Below are 22596 nucleotides of genomic sequence, written 5' to 3' on the forward strand. Positions count from 1 at the left end.
TTAGGGGCCAAGACAACATTTTTCAGCCTCCTGAGGTTGAAGAGGTGCTGATACACATTTTTCGCCACACTGTCTGTGGGGGTGGACTATTTCAGATGTGTATGCTGAAATAGTGATGTGTACGCAGAGGTACTTAAAATGTTCTACCTTCTCCACTGTGGTCCTGTTGATATGGATAGGGGTGTGCTCCCTCTGCTGTTGTCTGAAGTCCACAATCAGCTCCTTTGTTTTTTTGACATTGAGTAAGAGGTTAGTTTCCTTGCACCACTCTCCCAGGGACCTCACATCCTTCCTGTAGGTTGTCTTGCATTTATTTTTTTTTACCTTTATTTAACTAGGCAAGTCAGTTAAGAACAAATTCTTATTTTCAATGATGGCTTATGGACAGTGGGTTAACTGCCTTGTTCAGGTGCAGAAAGACAGATTTTACCTTGTCAGATCGGGGATCCGATCTTGCAACCTTTCGGTTATTAGTCTAACGCTCTAACCACTAGGCTACCTGCTGCCCCATTTGTTAGTAAAGCCTACTACTGTTGTGTCATCTGCAAACTTGATGACTGAGTTGAAAGTGTGTGTGGCATTTGGGCAAAGAGAAAGTACAAAGGCTAAGTGCAATAATTATTCTATAAGACTTGAATAGGAGCCATATCTCTGGGGTTGGAGCTGATAGATCGTAATTACTATTCTATAACACTGTCTTAGGTCTTTACTGTTTTCTATCATTATGTACTCTTAGTATGAATATACAGTTTTTATATATTCTTTGAGATTGAAAGTAGTGTTAGGTTTAAGCTCTTTGTGTATGAGAAGTGCAATTATCTAGTGGACTTCAGGAGAATGTGGGAATGTGGACTCCCAATAACTCAAGGCCTCTCCTGACTGATAAGATCCATGAAAGGCACAGAGGAGTACAAAGGTTCTGAACTCAGGTTGGGACACGATAAAATCAATAGGAAGAACAGAGACAGATTGTCCATCCTAGACATAGAAGGGTGGAGGGCCTAGTCGGAAGGTATAAATATATGTGCTTGTGTGACTGTATACATGCTATGCAGCAGGAACACCCAGTATGGTGAATACATTTAGCTTGAGTTTGTCTTGATCTGTCTGGATGATTGCACCAGAAATTAGAACCTAAATCCAATAACAGGCGAGGTTAGCATTTTTTTCAATTTTTAAAAATCTAGCCTTTATTTAACAGCCCGGGATCGAATAGGGTCTGTAGTGACTTTGATTAAATGTAATACACTATAAGTGAATTTGTACAAATACTTAACACCTTCAAATGGGGGACTAGATACAAAAAGTTATTTAATTTTTAAATGGTAAAACAGATTTGTATGAAAATGTCCTCAATAAAACGTGACATTCTATACTGTCACCTCATATAAAATATGTTGAACAAAAATATAAACGCAACAAGTGTTGATCCCATGTTTCATGAGCTGAAATAAAAGATCCCAGAAATGTTCCATACGCACAAAAAGCTTAGTTCTCTCAAATTTAGAGCATATATTTCTTTACATCCCTGTTAGTGAGCATTTCTCCTTTGTCAAGATAATCCATCCACCTGACAGGTGTGGCATATCAAGGAGCTGATTAAACAGCATGATCACTACACAGGTGCACCTTGTGCTGAGGACAATAAAAGGCCACTCTAAAATGTGCAATTTTGTCACACAACTGGCATGCTGACTTCAGGAATGTCCACCACAGCTGTTGGCAGAGAATTAATTAATTAATTTCCCTACCATAATTTTAGAGAATTTGGCAGTACGTCCAACCGGCCTCAACCGCAAACCACGTGTAACCAAGCCAGCCCAGGAACTCCACATCTGGCTTCTTCACCTGCGGGATCGTCTGAGACCAGCCAGCCGGACAGATGATGAAACTGTGGGTTTGCGCAACCGAAGAATTTCTGCACAAGCTGTCAGAATTAATCTCAGGGAAGCTCATCTGCATGCTAATCGTCCTCACCAGGGTCTAGACCTGATTGCAGTTCGGTGTTGTAACCGACTTCAGTGGGCAAATGCTCACCTTCAATGGCCCCTGGCACACTAGGGAAGCGTGCTCTTCACAGATTAAGCCCAGTTTCAACTGTACTGGGCAGATGGCATCATGTGGGCGAGCGGATTGCTTATGTCAACATTCTGAACAGAGTGCCCTATAGTGGAGGTGGGGTTATGATATGGGCAGGCATGAGCTACGGACAATGAACACGAATGCATTTTATCAACAGCAACTTGAATGCACAGAGATACCATGATGAGATGATGAGGCCCATTGTTGTGCCATTCAACTGCAGCCATGAACTCACGTTTTAGCCTGAGAATGTAGGGCCCCATGTCGCATGTATTTGTACACAATTCCTGGAACCCTCCCCTATCCCGGGCGACACTAGGCCAATTGTGCGCTGCCCTATGGGACACCCGATCACGGCCGGGCCTGTAGTGATGCCTTTAGCACTGCAAAGTGCCTTAGACCGCTGCAAGCATTTCATTCCAATAGTAATATACAGTGGGGAGAACAAGTATTTGAAACACTGCCGATTTTGCAGGTTTTCCTACTTACAAAGCATGTAGAGGTCTGTAACCTTATCATGGGTACACTTCAACTGTGAGAGACGGAATATAAAACAAAAATCCAGAAAATCACATTGTATGATTTTTAAGTAAACACGTCTCTCGCATGTCCCTGCAAGCCGGCCGGCATACGCGTCATCACACTCCCTCATATGATTGGTCGAGTAGGCGGACCTTCTGACTTTGTGATTGTGGTAACTAGTGATGACGACCTTTAAGTAGTTGTTTGCTGAGCCAGCTAGCTACTTCAGTTAGCTCCACCTGTGTTGGAAAGTGGGATGTTTTGCTGATGTTGGTTGACATGAGATGACACGTCTTTGGTTTGTCTATAGACTGTCAACTACTATGGTGTTTTCTAGCTACAAGAACAGAGACATAAGTTGACTGAAGGTGTGTGTTGTTAGCCTCCTGCCTGGGTGAGTTTCATTTGGTGTTCAACTAACGTTAGCTAGCTATCCAGCTAGGCGACTAGCTAGTTAGCTGGCTCCCCTACCTAGCTACTACCAAATAATATTGAAGTGGGTATTGACTGTTGAGTATCATTTGCTACCAGAGATATGGGGTTATTTCTCTACTACAGTCTCTGTTTGTTACTACTAACAACTTACTTGGACCTGTGCTGTGGTGGATGTGGTAGGAACTAGCGAAGTAAAAAACTATCCTGTACTAACTGTTAGTTAACTGTCCAATTGGCTAATAAAGTAACTAGCTAGCGAACGTTAACAAACTAACGTTAGTGTGATGAACCTGCATTGCAACGCAGTGTTGGCTATTAGTTAGCGGCTAGCCAAATTACTGGGCAAGGGAGAGGTTCGTTCTAGTTCAGCTCCCTGTGTTTAAAAAAATGGATATCTATCTCGTTGAGTAAACTCAGCTAGGGAGAGGTCTGAAGACAGATGCTTGTATGTTTATGAAAAAGTAATGCAGGTTTAGCTGCAACGGTATATGGTTAAAACCTTAGTGCCAAATGAATGCACAATGGGTTAAACATGTGTAATAAATACCTAGCCAGAAGGCTCTGGTGTGTTTCATACACATACTCTGTAAACTGGTCGTTTGTCCAGTTGTGGAGTGAAGTGGAGCAAATCCATTGTTGAGCCCATCACATGATCGCCACTTTGGCATACATGTATCGTAGTGAACTGTGACAATTTGCTCAGCTCAATGCTGATTATATTTAGGGTAGAGCCAACAGGAGTTCTGAAAAAGTGTTCTTGAGTTTGCCTTTTGTAAACTTGAGCATTGTCTACAAGCAGTGAGTGTCCAGAAAGAATGAACAGGACTCTGGAATTCAAGAACTGCTTTGAGGCCTACTCAGTTGAATGTCTGACCTGTATACGTGTTGATATTTATTGTATCACAATTATAGTGCCTCAACATAAAACCTGTACCTGAAGGCCAGAATAGTTAACAATGGTTGGTATTGCCCTGTACAACATCAACTTTTGTGCCTTTCTGCAAGCTTAACTTGCTCTCTGGTCTTCAGGCTAGCTAGATCTTAGAACTGTAACCTCATGTATAATTTGTGTAATAGTCCATACAATTATAAAATCTTGGACATACTATGGAAACCAATTGCGTGAGATTTTAGTTCCTCATTACCCGAGATTAATAAATTACGAAAGTCCCACCTTGCAGTTTCCGTGCAATCCTGCTAGATGGTGCTCATGAGTCAAACTTTGATTCTAAACTGCTCAGGTCCCGTTACTCAGGGCAGACGCCTACAGCAAAACATCGACTGTTTTATTTCGCTCTACGGATGTCAAAATTGACAAATTATTTTTATACATGTGTCTTGAATAAACTAGAATTGACATGGTTATAATATATTCCAACTGCTGCTCTATTGAAAAAATGTAATGAAATGCAAGTTAAAAAAATAAATAAAGTCAAGTAGGCCTATGAATTTGTATGGGCTGATGACAACTGCAAACACCTTATTTAAAACCGTTTTCTATGCCTGTGTCCTGTAGATTTTAGAGCTGTGATGGTGGTGTGTTCCCTGCCTTCATTGTGACTCCTGTCCACCACCTCTGTCTCCCTGCCCAGTGTGTGCCACCATTTCACCATGACCCTGCATCTTCTCCTGGTCCTGGGGCTCTTTTTGCTGCCTTGTCTGTCATCTCATGTTATCAGCGAGTCCTGTGTTATAGCCAGCCTGAAAATGACAAATCAAACCCAATGCTTGGATGTATGTAAGTTTGAGTCAGCCTATAAATCAGGTGTTACTGCCATATTGCAGTGAGTTGTCCCACTGAAAACGCACCTAAAACTCAAACAATTGATTTGACTGTAAACGTATAAAATAGCTTGTTGTTCAATGTAGCCTACATACATCCTGTTCACAGAAGTTAATTAAGTAATTTTTGTTACGTTGTCGTACTGCTTGTGGAAATGGTATTTGTTCATAAGGTGTCTAAACTCATTTAGAAGATAAGCTATGCTGTATGCTACCTAGAGTTGCATCCAAATATATTGGCACCCATGCAGTTTTCATAAATTATTCCCCATTTATTTTAAAATATACATTGCTCACCATACCTTGTTATTGGATTTTCAGCATTGCGCAACCAATTTTATATTTGTAAACGTAAGTTTACAATTGTAATTTATAAAATGACGACAAATGGCATGGAAAATATTATTGGCACCCCGGAGCTAGTACTTGGTTGCATAGCCTTTGGCTAAGAACTGCCAACAAATTATTTTTGTAGCCATCAATGGTTATGTTTACATGCACACAAATAATTTTATTTTAAACTGATTGTCATTTTTGCAAGGTTACGAAGATGGGGGGAAAAAAGCAGTTTTTGAAATATTCTTGATTTGTTCGTCAAGAGAGATCAGGGTCCAGTGTAACGCAGAGGTCCTTCAGTTTTATTTTAGACAACTGTACAAGCATCAATATTCATTTTCAGATCTGACAGCAGATCATTGTTTCTTGGAACCTAGAACTAGCATCTCTATTTTGTCCAAGATTAAAAGTAAAACATTTGCCGCCATCCACTTCCTTATGTCTGAAACACAGGCTTCCAGGGTAGGCAATTTTGGGGCTTCACCATGTTTAATCGAAATGTACAGCTTTGTGTTGTCCACATAGCAGTGAAAGTTGATAGTGTTTCCGAATGACATCACCAAGAGGTAGAATATATAGTGAAAACAATAGTCCTAAAATGGAACCTTGAGGGACAGTGAAACTTGTCAGAGGACAAACCATCCGCAGAGACAAACTGATATCTTTTCGATAGATAAGATCCTAACCAGGCAAGAACTTGTCTGTGTAGACCAATTAGTGTTTCTAATCTCTCCAAAAGAATGTGCTGATCGATGGTGTCAAAAGCAGCACTAGGGTCTAGAAGCACGAGGACTGATTCAGAACCTTCGTCTGATGCCATTAAAAGGTAATTTACCAGCTTCATGAGTGCAGTCTCTATGATAAAAAACTGACAATCATTTCATATACATTATTTGTCTTCAGTGAGCTGCTGCGCAACAGCATACTCAGGACAACTGAGCGTTGGAGAAATACGCAGATTCAAAGTGGAGTCCGTAACTTGCTTTCTAATAATCATGATCTTTTCATCGAAGTTCATGAATTGATCATTGCTATCAAAGCTAACCTCTCGTTGAATTACGTTTGTTTTTTTAGTTATCTTTGCGACGGAATCAAAAATAAATGTAGAATTCTTCCTATTCTCTAAGTTGGAAAAATAGGATGATCTAGCAGCAGTGAGGGCTCTTCGATATTGCACAGTACTGTCTTTCTAAGCAAGTCAGAAGACTTCCAGTTTGGGGAAGCACCGTTTCTGTTCCAATTTTCTGGAAGCTTGCTTCAGGGCTCGGGTATTTTCTGTATGCCTGGGAGCTAGGTTCTTGTGACAAATGTTTTTTTTTTTTTGCATCTAGGGTATTGTGCAAGGTTAAATTAAGATCCTCAGTTAGGTGGTTAACTGATTTTTGTACTCCGACATTCCTGGGTAGGTGGAGGGTGTCTGGAAGTGCGTCTAGGAATCTTTGGGTTGTCCAATGAATTTATAGCACAGCTTTTGATGATCCTTGGTTGGGGTTAGAGCAGATTATTTGTTGCGATTGCAAATGTAATAAAATGGTGGTCTGATAATCTAGGATTATGAGGAAAAACATTTAGATCCACAATATGTATTCCACGGGACAACTAGATCCAGGGTATGACTGTGGCAATAAGTAGGTCTGGAGACATGTTGGACAAAACCCACTGAGTCGATGATGGCTCTGGGGGGGTGGATTTATGCTATTATCTGTACTTACTGGTGACACAGATTCTGTTTCATCCTTTCCTTCACTTAAATTGCCCTTGCCTAATGATTGCATCTGAAGCTGTGCTTGCAACACGGCTATCCTCACTATAAGGCAATAGTTCTCCTGTATATTATGAGTACAGTGACTGCAATTAGATGGCATAGTGTTAATGTTACTACTTAGCTTTTTCGGCTGGTGGTGGTTAGTGTCTGGGGTAAAAAGTTACGCGAGGAAAAAAATAAATAAGACGTTGATAAATGTATTAAAAATAAAACGTTTGGAAGATTGCATTTTGGTACATCCAGGTTGTATCACAACCAGCCGTGATTGAGAGTCCCATAGGGTGGCGCACAATTGGCCCAGCATCTTCCGGGTTTGTCCGGTGTAGGCCGTCATTGTAAATAAGAATTTGTTCTTAACTGACTTGCCTAGTTAAATAAAAAATGATTAAACACCGGAAGTACATTAGTGGAACGGTGCGTTTGTCTTGCAGCATTGCGTTTCAGTGCGTTCTGTGTGGCGCGTACGTTGGCTTTATCGAAAGTATGCATCAAATTCAATGCATGGACAACTTGACAGAAATAGTAGCAGAAGGTAAATGTTCAACTTTTTTGTTGCACACGTATCCAGATGATGCTACAGTCCACTTTGCGCGATGACACTGCAGGTGTGATCGAGGCATTATGTGCGAGTCAAGTCGGCTACGCATGCCTCTACCTAATGTCAATATGCCTTGTCCATTGCTGTTTTGATTAGTGATTATTGCCTTATTTCACTGTAGAGCCTCTAGCCCTGCTCAATACGCCTTAGCTAAACCTTTAGTTCCCGCCTCCCACACATGCGGTGACCTCACTTGGTTTAAAGGATGTTTCTAGAGACAATATCTCTCTCATCACTCAATGCATAGGTTTACCTCCACTGTATTCACATCCTACCATACCTTTGTCTGTACATTATACCTTGACTCTATTCTACCGTGCCCAGAAACCTGCTCCTTTTACTCTCTGTTCCGAACGTACTAGACGACCAGTTTTTATAGCCTTTAGCCATGCTCTTATCCTACTCCTCCAATCCTCTGGTGATGTAGAGGTTAATCCAGGACCTGCAGTGCCTAGCTCCACTCCCATTCCCCAGGCGCTCTCATTTGTTGACTTCTGTAACCGTAAAAGCCTTGGCTTCATGTATGTTAACATTAGAAGCCTCCTTCCTAAATTTGTTTTATTCACTGCTTTAGCACACTCTGCCAACCCGGATGTCCTCGCTGTGTCTGAATCCTGGCTTAGGAAGACCACCAAAACCCCTGAAATTTCCATCCTTAACTATAACATTTTCCAACAATATAGAACTGCCAAAGGGGCCGGAGTTGCAAGCTACTACAGAGATGGCCTGCAGAGTTCTCTCTTACTATCCAGGTCTGTGCCCAAACAATTTGAGCTTCTACTTTTGAAAATCCACCTTTCCAGAAACAAGTCTCTCATTGTTGCCGCTTGCTGTAGACCATCCTTTGCCCCCAGCTGTGCCTTGGACACCATATGTGAATTGATTGCCCCCCCATCTAGCTTCAGAGCTTGTGCTGTTAGGTGACCTAAACTGGGACATGCTTAACACTCTGGCCATCCTACAATCTAAGATTGATGCCCTCAATCTCACACAAATTATCAATGCACCCACCAGGTACAACCCCAAATCTGTAAACACAGGCACTCTCAAAGATATCATCCTAACCAACCTGTCCTCTAAATAAATCTCTGCTGTCTTCAACCAGGATCTCAGCAATCACTGCCTGCATCCGTAAACGGTCTGGTCAAAAGACCACCCCTCATCACTGTCAAATGCCCCCTAAAACACTTCAGCGTGCAGGCCTTTCTAATCAACCTGGCGCGGGTATCCTGGAAGGATATTGACCTCATTCCATCAGAGGATGCCTGGTTATTCTTTAAAAGTGCATTCCTCGCCATCTCACCCCTAACCCGGTCAACAGCCCTGCACCCCCCCCACAGCAACTTGCCCTAGCCTCCCCCATTTCTACATCACCCAAATCCAGATAGCTGATGTTCTGAAAGAGCTGCAAAATCTGGACCCCTACAAATCAGCCGGGCTAGACAACCTGGACCCTCTTTCTAAAATTATCAGCCGAAATTGTTGCAGCCCCAATTACTAGCCTGTTCAACCTCTTTTGTATCGTCTGAGATCCCCAAAGATTGGAAAGCTGCGGCGGTCATTCCCCTCTTCAAAGGGGGAGACACTCTAGACCCAAACTGCTACAGACCTATATCTATCCTACCCTGCCTTTTCTAAGGTATTCGAAAGCCAAGTGAAAAAACGGAAAATTTTGAATCCCACCGTACCTTCTCCCCTATGCAATCTTGTTTCCGAGTGATCATGGGTGCACCTCAGCCACGCTCAAGGTCCTAAACGATATCATAACCGCCATCGATAAAAGACAATACTGTGCAGCTGTATTCATTGAACTGGGCAAGGCTTTTGACTCTGTCAATCACCACATTCTTATCGGCAGACTCATCAGCCTTGGTTTCTCAAATGACTGCCTCACCTACCTCTGGCAGCCTATGGGGGTGCCACGGGGTTCAATTCTCGGGTTGACTCTCTTCTCTGTACACATCAATGATGTCGCTCTTGCTGCTGGTGATTCTCTAAACCACCTCTACGCAGACTACCGATCCTTGACTTCGGCGATGTCATTTACAAAATAGCCTTCAACACTCTACTCAGCAAATTGGATGCAGTCTATCACAGTGCCATCCGTTTTGTCACCAAAGCCTCATACTACCCACCACTGCGACCTGTATGCTCTTGCTGGCTGGCCCTCACTTCATATTTGTCACCAAACCCATTGACTCCAGGTCATCTACAAGTCTTTGCTAGGTAAAGCCCCGCCTTATCTCAGCTCACTGGTACCATCGCAGCACCCACCCGTAGCACACTCCAGCGGGTATATTTTACTGGTCACCCCCTAGCCAATTCCTACTTTGGCTGCCTTTCCTTCAGGTTCTCTGCTGCCAATGACTGGAACTTACTGCAAAAATCACTGAAGCTGGAGAGTCCTATCTCTCACTAGCTTTAAGCACCAGCTGTCAGAGCAGCTCACAGATCACTGCTCCTGTACATAGACTATTTACAGAAGGCTATCCAATGACCTCATCCCCATACTGTTATTTATTTATTTTTCTCCTTTGCACCCCAGTATCTCTACTTGCACACTCATATTCTGCACATCTGTCACTCCAGTGTTTCATTGCTATATTGTAATTATTTTGCCACTGTGGCCTATTTATTGCCTTACCTCCCTTATCCTACCTCATGTACACACACTGTATATAGTCAATAACACAGAAAAAGTCTGTTTGTTTATTCCATGTGTTACTTTGTATGTGTCGCTTTGCTTTATCTTGGCCAGGTCGCAGCTGAAAAAAAAGAAAAAGAAATGCTGCGCCATTGCGCAAAATGGTACGCAGCATCATTTGGATATGTGTACATCTAAAGTTAAACATTCACCTTATACTACCAATTCTGTCATGCCGTGTGCATATACAGTTTGATGCATACTTTCGATAAATCCGACTTATGTACAACACAGAACATACTGCAAATGCCTCTGCAACACAAATGCAGCGGCCCATTGGAAATTAATGTACTTCTGATGTACCAAAATGACACTGTCGGTGTGATCAAGGCATAAATTCAGGAACAACTGAAAAGTATGCTTCTGCATTTATCAAAAGTCCCGTCAAGTAGCCTGATTTCAAATGTGTCTGTGTAAACAGGATTATTAGGGATTATAATACATTTGTGCCAGTAATTTTGTCCATGCCATTTGCCTTTATTCTCTCAATTTAAACTTAAGGTTACTAAAGTAACATGTGTTCTGCAATGTTGAAAATCCATTTAAAAATACTTATTCTAGAAGAAATAGGAAATTGTTTAATTTAATAAAAGTGCAGGGTGCCAATGTATTTGGCAGCAACTGTACCTCCCTACCTCTAAAAGTTTACCTCTTGGATGATGTAGGAACACAACTGATATGGGAATAGTCTGTGGAATATCGTTTTTGTTAAAAGCAAAGCCATGTGTTTTTTTTTTTTTTGTTTTTTTTTCAAATCACATCTCTGCTAAAGGACATAATTTCAAAGAAGCCATGTGTTTCAGATTTAAGATGAAAGGGATGCTTAGGCCTTGCTGTGTTTATGAGCCTGGCCCTGCTTTGGTGAGTCTTTGTCATGACATGTTCTTTAATTAAATCTTACAATACTTTTGCCGCACACGCTGCACCACCTGAGTGGTCAGATGCATGCAGCAAGTACATGCATGTACCCCAGGCAGTATTTATCGGGAGGAGTTAGTTGTAAATGGCCCAGCCCTCTTCCAGTTCCACCACATGATCCACTATAAACAAGTGACAGCTTTTCTGAGAGGCATACGATGCAATGTGGGTTGAGTAGTAGGGCATGAAAATAAGGTTGGTATTACCATCTGGAAGCATGTAATGTGTGGTATGACAAAGCGCTATAAATACATAATCATTCAGCATTCCAGCTTAGAGACCTGTATGTTTGGTACACGTCAAGCCCCTAGCATAGGATGACCCCTAGTAATTTAAGAGGGAGGGGAGAGAGGGGCCCTCTGCAACTTTGATTTTCAAACCCACTGACCCTGCTTTCCCCAACTCCCAACCCTCCACTCTTTTCCCATCCCATTTGGAACAGCTGCAGAATAATTTAAAACAGTGTCTGGCCTTCCAATTAGTTTACCGTCACTGACCAGGAATGGCTCTCTACGCCATTTCACCTGAAGTTTTTAACCACAAAGGACTTTTGATGCTTCAGTGCCTAGCAGCAGCTCCAAAATAAGGCCGGGGAGGAGTGTGACATGAGGTCTCACAACTAGCTCTGCTATCTCTCACACTGACTCCCTAACGGGCTAGCTCTCCTTCGGTCCAGGCCCAAGGCTGCCTCTGGTCTGAATATTTCCCCCACCTTTTGTCCTCATCAGTAGGTCTGCTCTGCAGTGGGAGAAGAGACACCAGGCGGGCACTGCTGGATGTTGAGGCTGAGGTGTTCTGGAGCTACCTCTTCAGTCACACACAAAGTTTGGCAGGGATCAAAGGAGGCGTAAACAGGCCTGTTTTTCTCCCATCTGTTTCTGTAATGGATCCCAGGTCTCCTGAAAAAGCCCTGACAGTGGTTGCTGAGAGGAATGAAATAAAATATGAGTTGCACAAAAAAATAGAGTAAAAACAATAGTGCTGTGGTGAAAATGTAAGAAATTTCCAGGGCTAATTGTGGTAACTTTTTATTTTATTTTTAAGGATGGTAAATGTTTGGATAAGTTGTTGACCAGCTATATTTTTGTATTTAAATATAATTTAACCTTTTTTATTTAACTAGGCAAGTCAGTTAAGAACAAATTCTTATTTACAATGACGGCCTACACCGGCCAAACCTGGACGACGCTAGGCCAATTGTGCCGCTGTTTGGGACTCCCAATCACAGCCGGTTGTGATACAGCCTGGAAAAGAGCCAGGGTGTCTGTAGTGACACCTCAAGCACTGATATGCAGTGCCTTAGACCGCTGTGCCACTCTGGAGCCCAAAGGTGAAGAGGTAACATTGATGTTGCCTGCATAACAAATGCTTTTGGTTCATGCTGCTGTTCAGTTTGATTTGATTCATGGCAGGAAAATTTACTGAATTCATTTGAGATGTACAGATTGTCATGGTGCCAGGAATCTTGCTCACAATGAAGCATAAAGGGGGACAATTTCTTTTGAGCAATTACTTATTTGGCGATGGTTTAATATAAGATTTTGACTGCATGCAAGAGTTTCTTTTAATTTGTTGTGTTCATTCCACAGGCTTACTCCATATGACCTGTGATCATTCTGTCTTTTGGAAAGAGAACTACACATGCTTTTTCTTGAAGTGTCCCAATGGCACTAACTGCAATGATATCTCCGTCGATGACCTGATAAGGATACAAGGTATACAAATGCTGCGATATTTAAACACATGCACATGTGTACTCATTGTTAGTAATGTTCAGAATATAACTTATTACCATCAATATAAATATTATTACACTGAACAAAAATATAAATGCAACATGTAAAGTGCTGGATTCATGAGCTGAAATGAAAGATCCCAGAAATGTTCCATATGCACATTTCATCCCTGTTAGTGAGCATTTCTCCTTTACCAAGATAATCCATCAACCTGACAGGTATGGCATATCAAGAAGCTGATTTAAACGGCATGATCATTACACAGGTGCACCTTGTGCTGGGGACAATAAAAGGACACTCTAAAATGTGCAGTTTTGTCACACAACACACTGCCACAGATGTCTCAGGTTTTGAGGGAGTGTGCAATTGGCATGCTGACTGCAGGAATGTCCACCAGAGCTGTTGCCAGAGAACTGAATGTTAATTTCTCTACCATAAATCGTTTGAGATTTTGGCAGTATGTCCAACCGGCCTCACAACCACAGACCAAGTGTAACCATGCCAGCCCAGGACCTCCACATCTGGATTCCTCACCTGTGGGATCGTCTGAGACCAGCCACCCAGACAACTGATGAAACTGGGTTTGTACAACCAAAGAATTTCTGCACTAACCGTATCGGGTAAGCTTATCTGCGTGCTCGCCGTCCTCACCAGGGTCTTGACTTGATTGCAGTTCGGAATCGTAACTGACTTCAGTTGGCAAATGCTCTGCTTCGATGGCCACTGGCATGCTGGAGAAGTGTGCTCTTTACGGAAGATTTCCGGTTTCAACTGTACCAGGCAAGCATTTATCTGATTTTATTTATTTTTCTGCATTTTAGTGATTGCAATTTGTTTGCACAGAGATACCGTGAATGAGCTACTGAGACCTATTGTCGTGCCATTCATCCGCCGTCATAACCTCATGTTTCAGCATGATAGTGCACGGCCCCATGTTGCAATGATCTGTACACAATTCCTGGAAGCTGAAAATGTCCCAGTTCTTCCATGGCCTGCATACTCACCAGACATGTCACCCATTGAGCATGTTTGGGATGTTCTAGTTCGACGTGTAAGACAGTGTTCCAGTTCACGCCAATATCCAGCAACTTAACACAGCCATTGAGGAGGAGTGGGATAACATTCCACAATCAACAGCCTGATCAACTCTATGCCCATGAGGCAAATGATGGTCACACCAGATGCTGACTTTCTTTTTTTTTTAAGGTCTCTGTGACCAACAGATGCATATCTCTATTCCCAGTTAGGCCATAATCTATGGATTTCACATACATGAATTTATTTCAATTGACTGATTTCCTTTTATGAACTAACACTGTAAAATCTTAGAAATTTTTATTTTTGTTCAGTGTAATTGATAAATCTAACGTTCTTTCAGTTTGTAAATTAACAATCTATTTTGTGATTTGTAATGCATATCATGTAATGCAATTACAATTGTCAGACTTTACAATCAGTTTTTTCCCCCCAGATAAAAACATCAGTGGTCTTAAGTGTGACGCTGGACCTACCACTGAGTCTTCAAGTTCCAGTTCCATAACTTCATCAGAAATCTATCAAAACCCCACTGCTCCTGAATTGACAGCCAGCAATAATGCCAATCAAAGTACAGACACCTCTGCCCTCAATGAGACTGACTCTACCTTGCATTTTCGTGAGGATAATGGGCAGGCCCCCATCTCCACTGCATTTACTACCATTACTGCAACACCCATGCCAGCCGCTGAGAATGACACCTTCATTCCAAGTAAGACTGTTAGCAATGCCTCCAGAGGAACTACAGTACCTGACATACCCCCTAAGTCAACAGTCCAAACCTCTGAGACAACCACTTCAGTAAAGCAGGAACCCAGAACTACAACGACTCCCTCAGCCCTGACCCCTCCACCAGCCAATCCACAGATGACGACAACAGCATTATCAACAACAAATACCACTACTATCACCACTGTAGTACCAGTAGCAATGCTGTTAACTACCACCACCACAACACACCCAATAACAAAACCACCACCAACAACTACCACCACAACAGCAATACCACCACCAACAACTACCACCACAACAGCAATACCACCACCAACAACTACCACCACAACAGCAATACCACCAACATCAACTACCACCACAACAGCAATACCACCACCAACAACAATTCCAAACATAACCACCCCTACCACCATAGACTCATCTATAGTTGTGGAGAGGAATCCATCACCAACCATTCCGGCGGTCCCCAGCTCTCAAGCTACCTCCAGAAATGCCATAGTCCCTTCGACCTTCATTGTTGAGGTCAGCACAAAAAGGCTTGATGGAGGTACCAACAGAGCCATTATAGACGTGGTTGCCGGGGGGCCTCTGACACGCCAGTTGGTGGACACAAGTATCCTATTGGCTGTCCTGTTGTTTGGCCTAGTCTTCTTCCTGGTTATGGTTGTCATCTTCCTCACACAGGCCTATGAGAGCTACAGGACGAAAGACTACACCCAGGTGGACTACCTCATCAATGGAATGTATTCTGATTCAGGGGTTTGAAAGTGACAGTTGAGTGTTTGTTTATCTAATTTCTTTATTGGAACAGGATTAATAACTTGTGAGTTAACAGATTGCCAATTTTGCACCAGCCTTTTCTGTAGTATTGTAAAATTTTTCTGTCTTAATGGTACTCATGCCAATTTCATAGATTTTCTTTCTTCAGCTACTGTATGTATAAATTGCTCCAGGACTGTTGTGGTTTTATTCAGGCCTTAACCTCTTACGAAGGGCCAACAAATGCACCTCTTGGTTATCAGGCCAAGGGCCAAAGTATCGCAACAGTGGTTTGTTTGTCCTATATTTCTGTCTTACATTTCTACGCAAATGCTTCCAGCCCCAACCCATAGGACGAAAGACATATATATATATATGGTTAAGTACTTTTTTTTTTTTTTTTTTTCCTACGGAATGTCATTTGGATTGTTGTGGGAAAGAGGGTGAAAAGGTTTATATGTGCGGTGGTTATCATTTTGTTTGTATCCGTTGTGTATGTATGTCATTTTTCATGCCTTTTTTTCCTTTGTTCATGACTAGCATATTTCCTTTGTTACCATTCCTCTCCTTGGATTAAGATTGAATGCCAAATTGATCACTGAAGCACATTTACGTTGAAGCCAAGGGAATTGTCTAGCCATTTATGAAGGAGGAGGAACAGTTTGTATGATGACCAAAAGAGACTTTCCAAGGCAGAGGAACTTCTGTCAAGGGTGGAAATGGGTATGAAGGCCTGTTATGTGCCAATTTTAAGTCTTACTAATGCACTGTTAAATTATAGTATTTGCAGTAAAGGGGAAAAAGTAAGAATAAAATACATTTTCCTTTCATATTTCTTAAAAGAAAGTTTGATAAAATGGCAGTAGGGGTAAATCAGCACTTTAGCAATATGCATTAGTAGGCTGCTAGTCTTTCAACTGTTGTAAGACTTAAGATTTCTGCAGGCCTGTGAACAGTATATGCTGTGTTTCCCAGGCAGGGAGATATATTGATGTTTATTACAAGGGCATATCAATCAGTCTGGGTGTACTCAAGGTGGTGCACATAAATATCCCACATCTGTAGCCCAGTAATTACTTCCTGGGAATGTGATGCACATGTAATGTCTGTTGAGAAGGTTTGAAGGTGTGGACTAGGAATTAATTGACAGAAGAAAGTAATGAGAGCAGGGAGGTGGTCCGACACCTTAACAATGCACTCACCAGTGATGCATTTATTTTTGGGGGAAAAACTAAAAGGGAAAACCACATGGATTCCAATTGTAACATTTAAAAAAACAACTTTTGGTACCTCGAGGCAGCTTTAAATGGTGTTTCTCTGCTGCGTTTCTGCTTAGCTCTCTTCATTCCAGTGCTTTCTAAAATGTCCTTGTTCAGACATCTATTACCTTGGACTTTATCCCTGTTCCACACACAGTTCTCTTGGGAACTTCCTGGTCCACACATGCTCTAGTTTCCCATTTCCTGGAATAGTTAGCAATAAAATAACCTTTTTGACCCTTGCCAAAGAATATTGCATTTAGTAAAAAAATAACTAACAATTGGTTGCTATAGTATTTGTCATTGATAATTTATCACCCCTCTGCAATTCCCCAATATATTGCTGCCAAGACCTGATTCATATTTTTCTTCAATATTCTGTATTTGCTCTGGTTGTGTGTTTGCTCCCATTATTGAGCTCTAACTGTCAGATCAGAGACAGCAGGAAATCACAGCCTCCAGGACATGCGATTTCAATATCTGCAATATGAATATCTGGTGAGAAGCAGAGAGTGAGGGGGGGTTAGTGATAAGCTCACTGACATGCCTGTATAAGCCTTTTGTTTTGAGAGAGCCTGTTCCACATGGACTTTGTTACACTGTAGTGTGGATATTACTGGGATAAACAATATTTAGAAGCAACAAAGACCAATGATTTTAATTTTTTTGTGGATAAGGCCCAGTGGATCAAAGGGAATGCCGACGGCTATATGGTGCAGGTGACTATAAAGACAGGTTTCATTATGGCATATTTATCTGGGCTGGGAATGGTTGCCTGCCTCACTCATACACAGAGGGACATCTGCTTCTACTTTTCCCCCTTTCGAGTTCATGCCAGTTGGAGAACCTTAGCATTCAACCCGAGGAGTGCTTTTTCTGCCAGGACTATGGCTTAATCCTCAGTGTTTACAATGCCTGGTGTCTTATACAATTTTCCCTTCATTCTTTCATATCATAAAAGTAACTTTTCTGTTATTGTATATTATAGAGAACATGAGTAGAGACCAAGTGTGCCATTGTTTTAAAATGTTTTTTGCTTTTTATTTTTTACACCCTGCGGCTTCAGACACATTATCAAATCAGTAAATAGTCCGGATGGCCATTTGATTAATTGTTCAGCAATCTTATGGCTTGGAGTTAGTAGCTGTTAAGAAGCCTTTTGGTCCTGAACTTGGTGCTCCGGTACCGCTTGTTGTGCAGTAGCAGAGAGAGAAGTGCATGACTTGGGTGACTGGAGTTTTTGACACCGCCTAGTATATAGGTCCTGGATGTCAGGAAGCTTGGCCCCAAGGGATGTACTGGGCCGTTCGCATGACCCTCTGTCGCGCCTTACGGTCAGATGCCGAGCAGTTACCATACCAGGCGGTGATGCAACCAGGACCCATGCCAAATCTTTTCAGTCTCCTGGCGGGGAAAGGTGTGGTCGTGCCCTCTTCACGACTGTCTTGGTGTGTTTGGACCATGGTAATTTGTTGGTGATGTGGGCACCAAAGCATTAAACTCTCGACCCGCTCCACTTCAGCCCCGTTGATGTTAATGGGGGCCTGTTCGGCCCTCCTTTTCCTATAGTCCATGACCAGCTCCTTTGTCTTGCTCACATTGAGGGAGAGGTTGTTGTCCTGGCCCCACTCTGCCAGATCTCTGACCTCCCTATAGTCGGTCTCATTGTTGTCGGTGATCTGGCCTACCACTGTTGTGTCGTCTGCAAACTTAATGATGGTGTTGGAATTGTGCTTGGCCACGTAGTTGTGGGGTGAACATGGAGTACAGGAGGGGACACGCACCCCTGAGGGGCCCCAGTGTTGAAGATCAGCGTGGCAGATGTGTTGTTGCGTACCCTTACCACTTGGGGGCGGCCCATCAGGAAGTCCAGGATCCAGTAGCAGAGGGAAGTGTTTAGTCCAGGTGGGAAAGGGCAGTGTGGAGTGCGATTGAGATCGCGTGATCTGTTTGGGCAGTATGTGAATTGGAGTGGGTCTAGGGTTTCTGGCATGATGGTGTTGTGAGCCATGGCCATCCTTTCAAAGCACCTCATGGCTACTGACTGCTACGGGGCAGTAATCATTTAGGCGGGTTACCTTCGATTTCTTGGGCATAGAGACGATGGTGGTCTGTTTGACACATGTAGGTATTATAGACTCGGGGAGAGATTGAAAATGTCAGTGAAGACATTATGGGCTAAGTGTAGTGTCAGCTAGGCAAATCAAAGTGCAACACAAATTTGGAGACTGATACTGTTAGGTAATATATTTATAAATGTTATTTCAACTTTATTTCACCAGGTAGGCAAGTTGAGAACAAGCTCTCATTTACAACTGCGACCTGGCCAAGATAAAGCAAAGCAGTGCAACACAGAGTTACACATGAAATAAACAAACGTATTTGTATGTATTTGATCCCCTGCTGATTTTGTATGTTTGCCCACTGACAAAAAAAGAATCCATCTATAATTTGAATGGTAGGGTTATTTGAACAGTGAGACAGAATAACAACAAAATCCAGAGAAACGCATGTCAAAAATGTTATAAATTGATTTGCATTTTAATGAGGGAAATAAGTATTTGACCTCTCTGCAAAACATGACTTAGTACTTGGTGGCAAAACCCTTGTTGGCAATCACAGAGGTCAGATGTTTCTTGTAGTTGGCCACCAGGTTTGCAAACATCCCAGGAGGGATTTTGTCCCACTCCTCTTTGCAGATCTTCTCTAAGTCATTAAGGTTTCGAGGCTGACGTTTGGCAACTCGAACCTTCAGCTCCCTCCACAGATTTTCTATGGGATTATGGTCTGGAGACTGGCTAGGTGTTTTGGCTTTGTGTTCATGCTGGAATACCCATCCACGACCCATGTTCAATGCCCTGGCTGAGGGAAGGAGGTTCTCACCCAAGATTTGACGGTACATGGTCCCGTTCATTGTCCCTTTGATGCGATGAAGTTGTCCTGTCCCCTTAGCAGAAAAACACCCCCAAAGCATTTTTCCACCTCCATGTTTGATGGTGGGGATCGTGTTCTTGGGGTCATAGGTAGCATTCCTCCTCCAAACACGGCGAGTTGAATTGATGCCAAAGAGCTCCATTTTGGTCTCATCTGACCACAACACTTTCACCCAGTTGTCCTCTGAATCATTCAGATGTTCATTGGCAAACTTCAGATGGGCATGTATATGTGCTTTCTTGAGCAGGGGGACCTTGTGGGCGCTGCAGGATTTCAGTCCTTCACGGCGTAGTGTGTTACCAATTGTTTTCTTGGTGACTATGGTCCCAGCTGCCTTGAGATCATTGACAGGATCCTCCTGTGTATTTCTGGGCTGATTCCTCACCATTCTCATAATCATTGCAACTCCACGAGGTGAGATCTTGCATGGAGCCCCAGGCTGAGAGAGATTGACAGTTCTTTTGTGTTTCTTCCATTTGTGAATAATCGCACCGTTGTCACCTTCTCACCAAGCTGCTTGGTGATGGTCTTGTTGCCCATTCCAGCCTTGTGTAGGTCTACAATCTTGTCCCTGACATCCTTGGAGAGCTCTTTGGTCTTGGCCATGGTGGAGAGTTTGGAATCTGATTGATTGCTTCTGTGGACAGGTGTCTTTTGTTACCTGTATAAACTGAGATTCGGAGCACTCCCTTTATGTGTGCTCCTAATCTCAGCTCGTTACCTGTATAAAAGACACCCTGGAGCCAGAAATGTTTCTGATTGAGAGGGGGTTAAATACTTATTTACCTCATTAAAATGCAAATCAATTTATAACATTTTTTTACATGTGTTTTTCTGGATTTTTGTTTTGTTTTTCTCTCTCTCACTGTTCAAAGAAACCTAGCATTAAAATTATAGACGGATCGTTTCTTAGTCAGTGGGCAAACATACAAAATCAGCTGGGGATGAAATACTTTCCCCCCTCACTGTACAGTCAATAACACAATGGAAAAAGTGTATATATACAGTTCGTGCAAAAGAGAGAAGATAAGGGGCATAAGGCAATAAATAGGCCACAGTGGTGAAATAAGTACAATATAGCAATTAAGCACTGGAGTGATAGATGTGCAGAATAGGTAATGCTAAAAAAATAAAGGGTTAAGCATGCCAAATATCCTCTGGGAGGATGGAGTAAAGCCTACATGGCCATTTGTTGTAAAGGAAGTGTACACCCCTATAGCCTACCCTTATTGAGATGCGGATGTTAGTCTTCCGATCAATCTTCCTACACTGGACCAAAAAGGACTCAATTTGTCACTTTGTTTTCACATCCACTGTAGCCTACACAATATATTTATGAAGTCAAAATTATTCTCACTTTAAGTTGTTTTGTGTTTTTAAGCTAAGAAGAAATCATTTTAATATTTACTACTTTATATAAATCAATATTTGACAGTATATCAATCTAGTTTTTGACAGAACACCACATGTCCAAATGTATGTGGACACTTGCTCATCTAACATCTCATTCCAAAATCATGGGCATTATTATGGCGTTGGTCCCCCCTTTGCTGCTCTAACAGCCTCTACTCTTCTGGGAAGGCTTTCCACTAGATGTTGGAACATTGCTGTGGGGACTTGCTTCCATCAGTCACAAGCATTGGTGAGGTCGGGCACTGATTTTGGGCGATAAGGCCTGACACGCAGTCGGCATTCTAATTCATCCCAAAGGTGATTGTTGGAGTCGAGGTCAGGGCTCTGTGCAGTCAAGTTCTTCCACATTGATCTCAACAAACCATGTCTTTATGGACCTCACTTTGAGTACAGGGGAATAGTCATGCTGAAGCACAGAATCCTATAGAATGTCATTGTATGCTGTTGTGTTTATTTCCCTTCACTGGAACTAAGGGGCCTAGCCCGAACCATGAAAAACAGACCAACCCCAGACCATTATTCCTCCACCAAACTTGACAGTTGACACTGCATTCGGGCCGGTAGCGTTCTCCTGGCATCCACCAAACACAGATTTGTCCGTCGGACTACCAGATGGTGAAGCATGATTCATCACTTCAGAGAACATGTTTCGGCTGCTCGTCCATGGAAACCCATTTCATGACGCTCCTGATGAACAGTTATTGTGCTGACCAGTTATTGTGCTGAAGTTGCTTTCACAGGCAGTTTGGAACTCGGGAAGTGAGTGTTGCAACTAGATGATTTTTAAGTGCTATGCGCTTCAGCACTCAGTGGTTTGTGTGGCCTACCACTTTGTGGCTGAGCCGTTGTTGCTCCTAGAGGTTTCCACTTCACAATAACAGCATTTACACTTGGCCGGGGCAGCTATTGCAGGGCATACATTTTAAGAACTGACTTGTTCTAAAGGTGGCATTCTATGAAGGTGCTATGTTAAGTCACTGAGCTCTTCAGTAAGGCCATTCTACTGCCAATGTTTGTCTATGGCGATTGCATGGCTGTGTGCTCTGTTTCATATACCTGTCAGCAACTGGTGTGGCTGAAATAGTCAAATCCACTAATTTGAAAGGGGTGGCACATACTTTATTTATTTATATCTATATATATATATATTTGTACCTGTAAAATAAATAAAAATTAACTAGGCAAGTCAGTTAAGGACAAATTCTTATTTACAATAATGGCCGACCCTGGTCCAACCCGAACCCGGACGACGCCTGGCCAATTGTGCGCCGCCCTATGGGACTCCCAATCACGGCCGGTTGTGATACAGCCTGGAATCGAGCCAGGGTCTGTAGTGACGCTTCTAACACTGAAATGCAGTGCCTTAGACCGCTACGCCACTCGGGCCCCTTATAGCCTTAATTAAGTTATCCATGTTTTTCTTAGAAAATATTTAGATGTAGCAATGCTCTTGTCATTGAATGCTTTGGAATTCAATGATTGTAAATGAATGTGACATTAGATATGTGCTTTTTTTAAAGGTGCAACTATAATTTAAAAACTATCAAGTGAATCACCACGGGCATAAAATAACAGTATGTCTA

At 42.4% G+C, this 22596-nt stretch overlaps 1 protein-coding gene across 11 annotated transcripts; it reads left to right on the top strand.

Moving 5' to 3' along the window:
* The first annotated feature begins 2792 nt into the window (after positions 1–2792).
* Positions 2793–16237, top strand: wu:fa25f02 (uncharacterized protein C11orf24). 11 transcript variants are annotated; one of them, XR_010452979.1, is made up of 5 exons: positions 2793–2998; positions 4556–4777; positions 11028–12480; positions 12732–12857; positions 14350–16237. XR_010452979.1 is itself a non-coding variant. In XM_064952137.1 (5 exons), the coding sequence occupies exons 3-5, from the start codon at positions 12298–12300 to the stop codon at positions 15411–15413; spliced, it is 1365 nt and encodes a 454-aa protein (XP_064808209.1). In that variant the 5' UTR covers positions 2796–2998; positions 4556–4777; positions 11028–12297; the 3' UTR covers positions 15414–16237. The 11 variants fall into 11 exon arrangements, 8 of the variants coding, with proteins under 8 accessions (XP_064808209.1, XP_064808211.1, XP_064808213.1 ...); XR_010452980.1 differs by having other exon boundaries at positions 11028–11085; XM_064952137.1 differs by having other exon boundaries at positions 2796–2998; positions 11028–12472.
* Positions 16238–22596: the final 6359 nt, after the last annotated feature.

Source organism: Oncorhynchus masou, chromosome 31 (genome assembly GCF_036934945.1).
Source record: "Oncorhynchus masou masou isolate Uvic2021 chromosome 31, UVic_Omas_1.1, whole genome shotgun sequence".
Classification (NCBI taxonomy): Eukaryota; Metazoa; Chordata; class Actinopteri; order Salmoniformes; family Salmonidae; genus Oncorhynchus; species Oncorhynchus masou.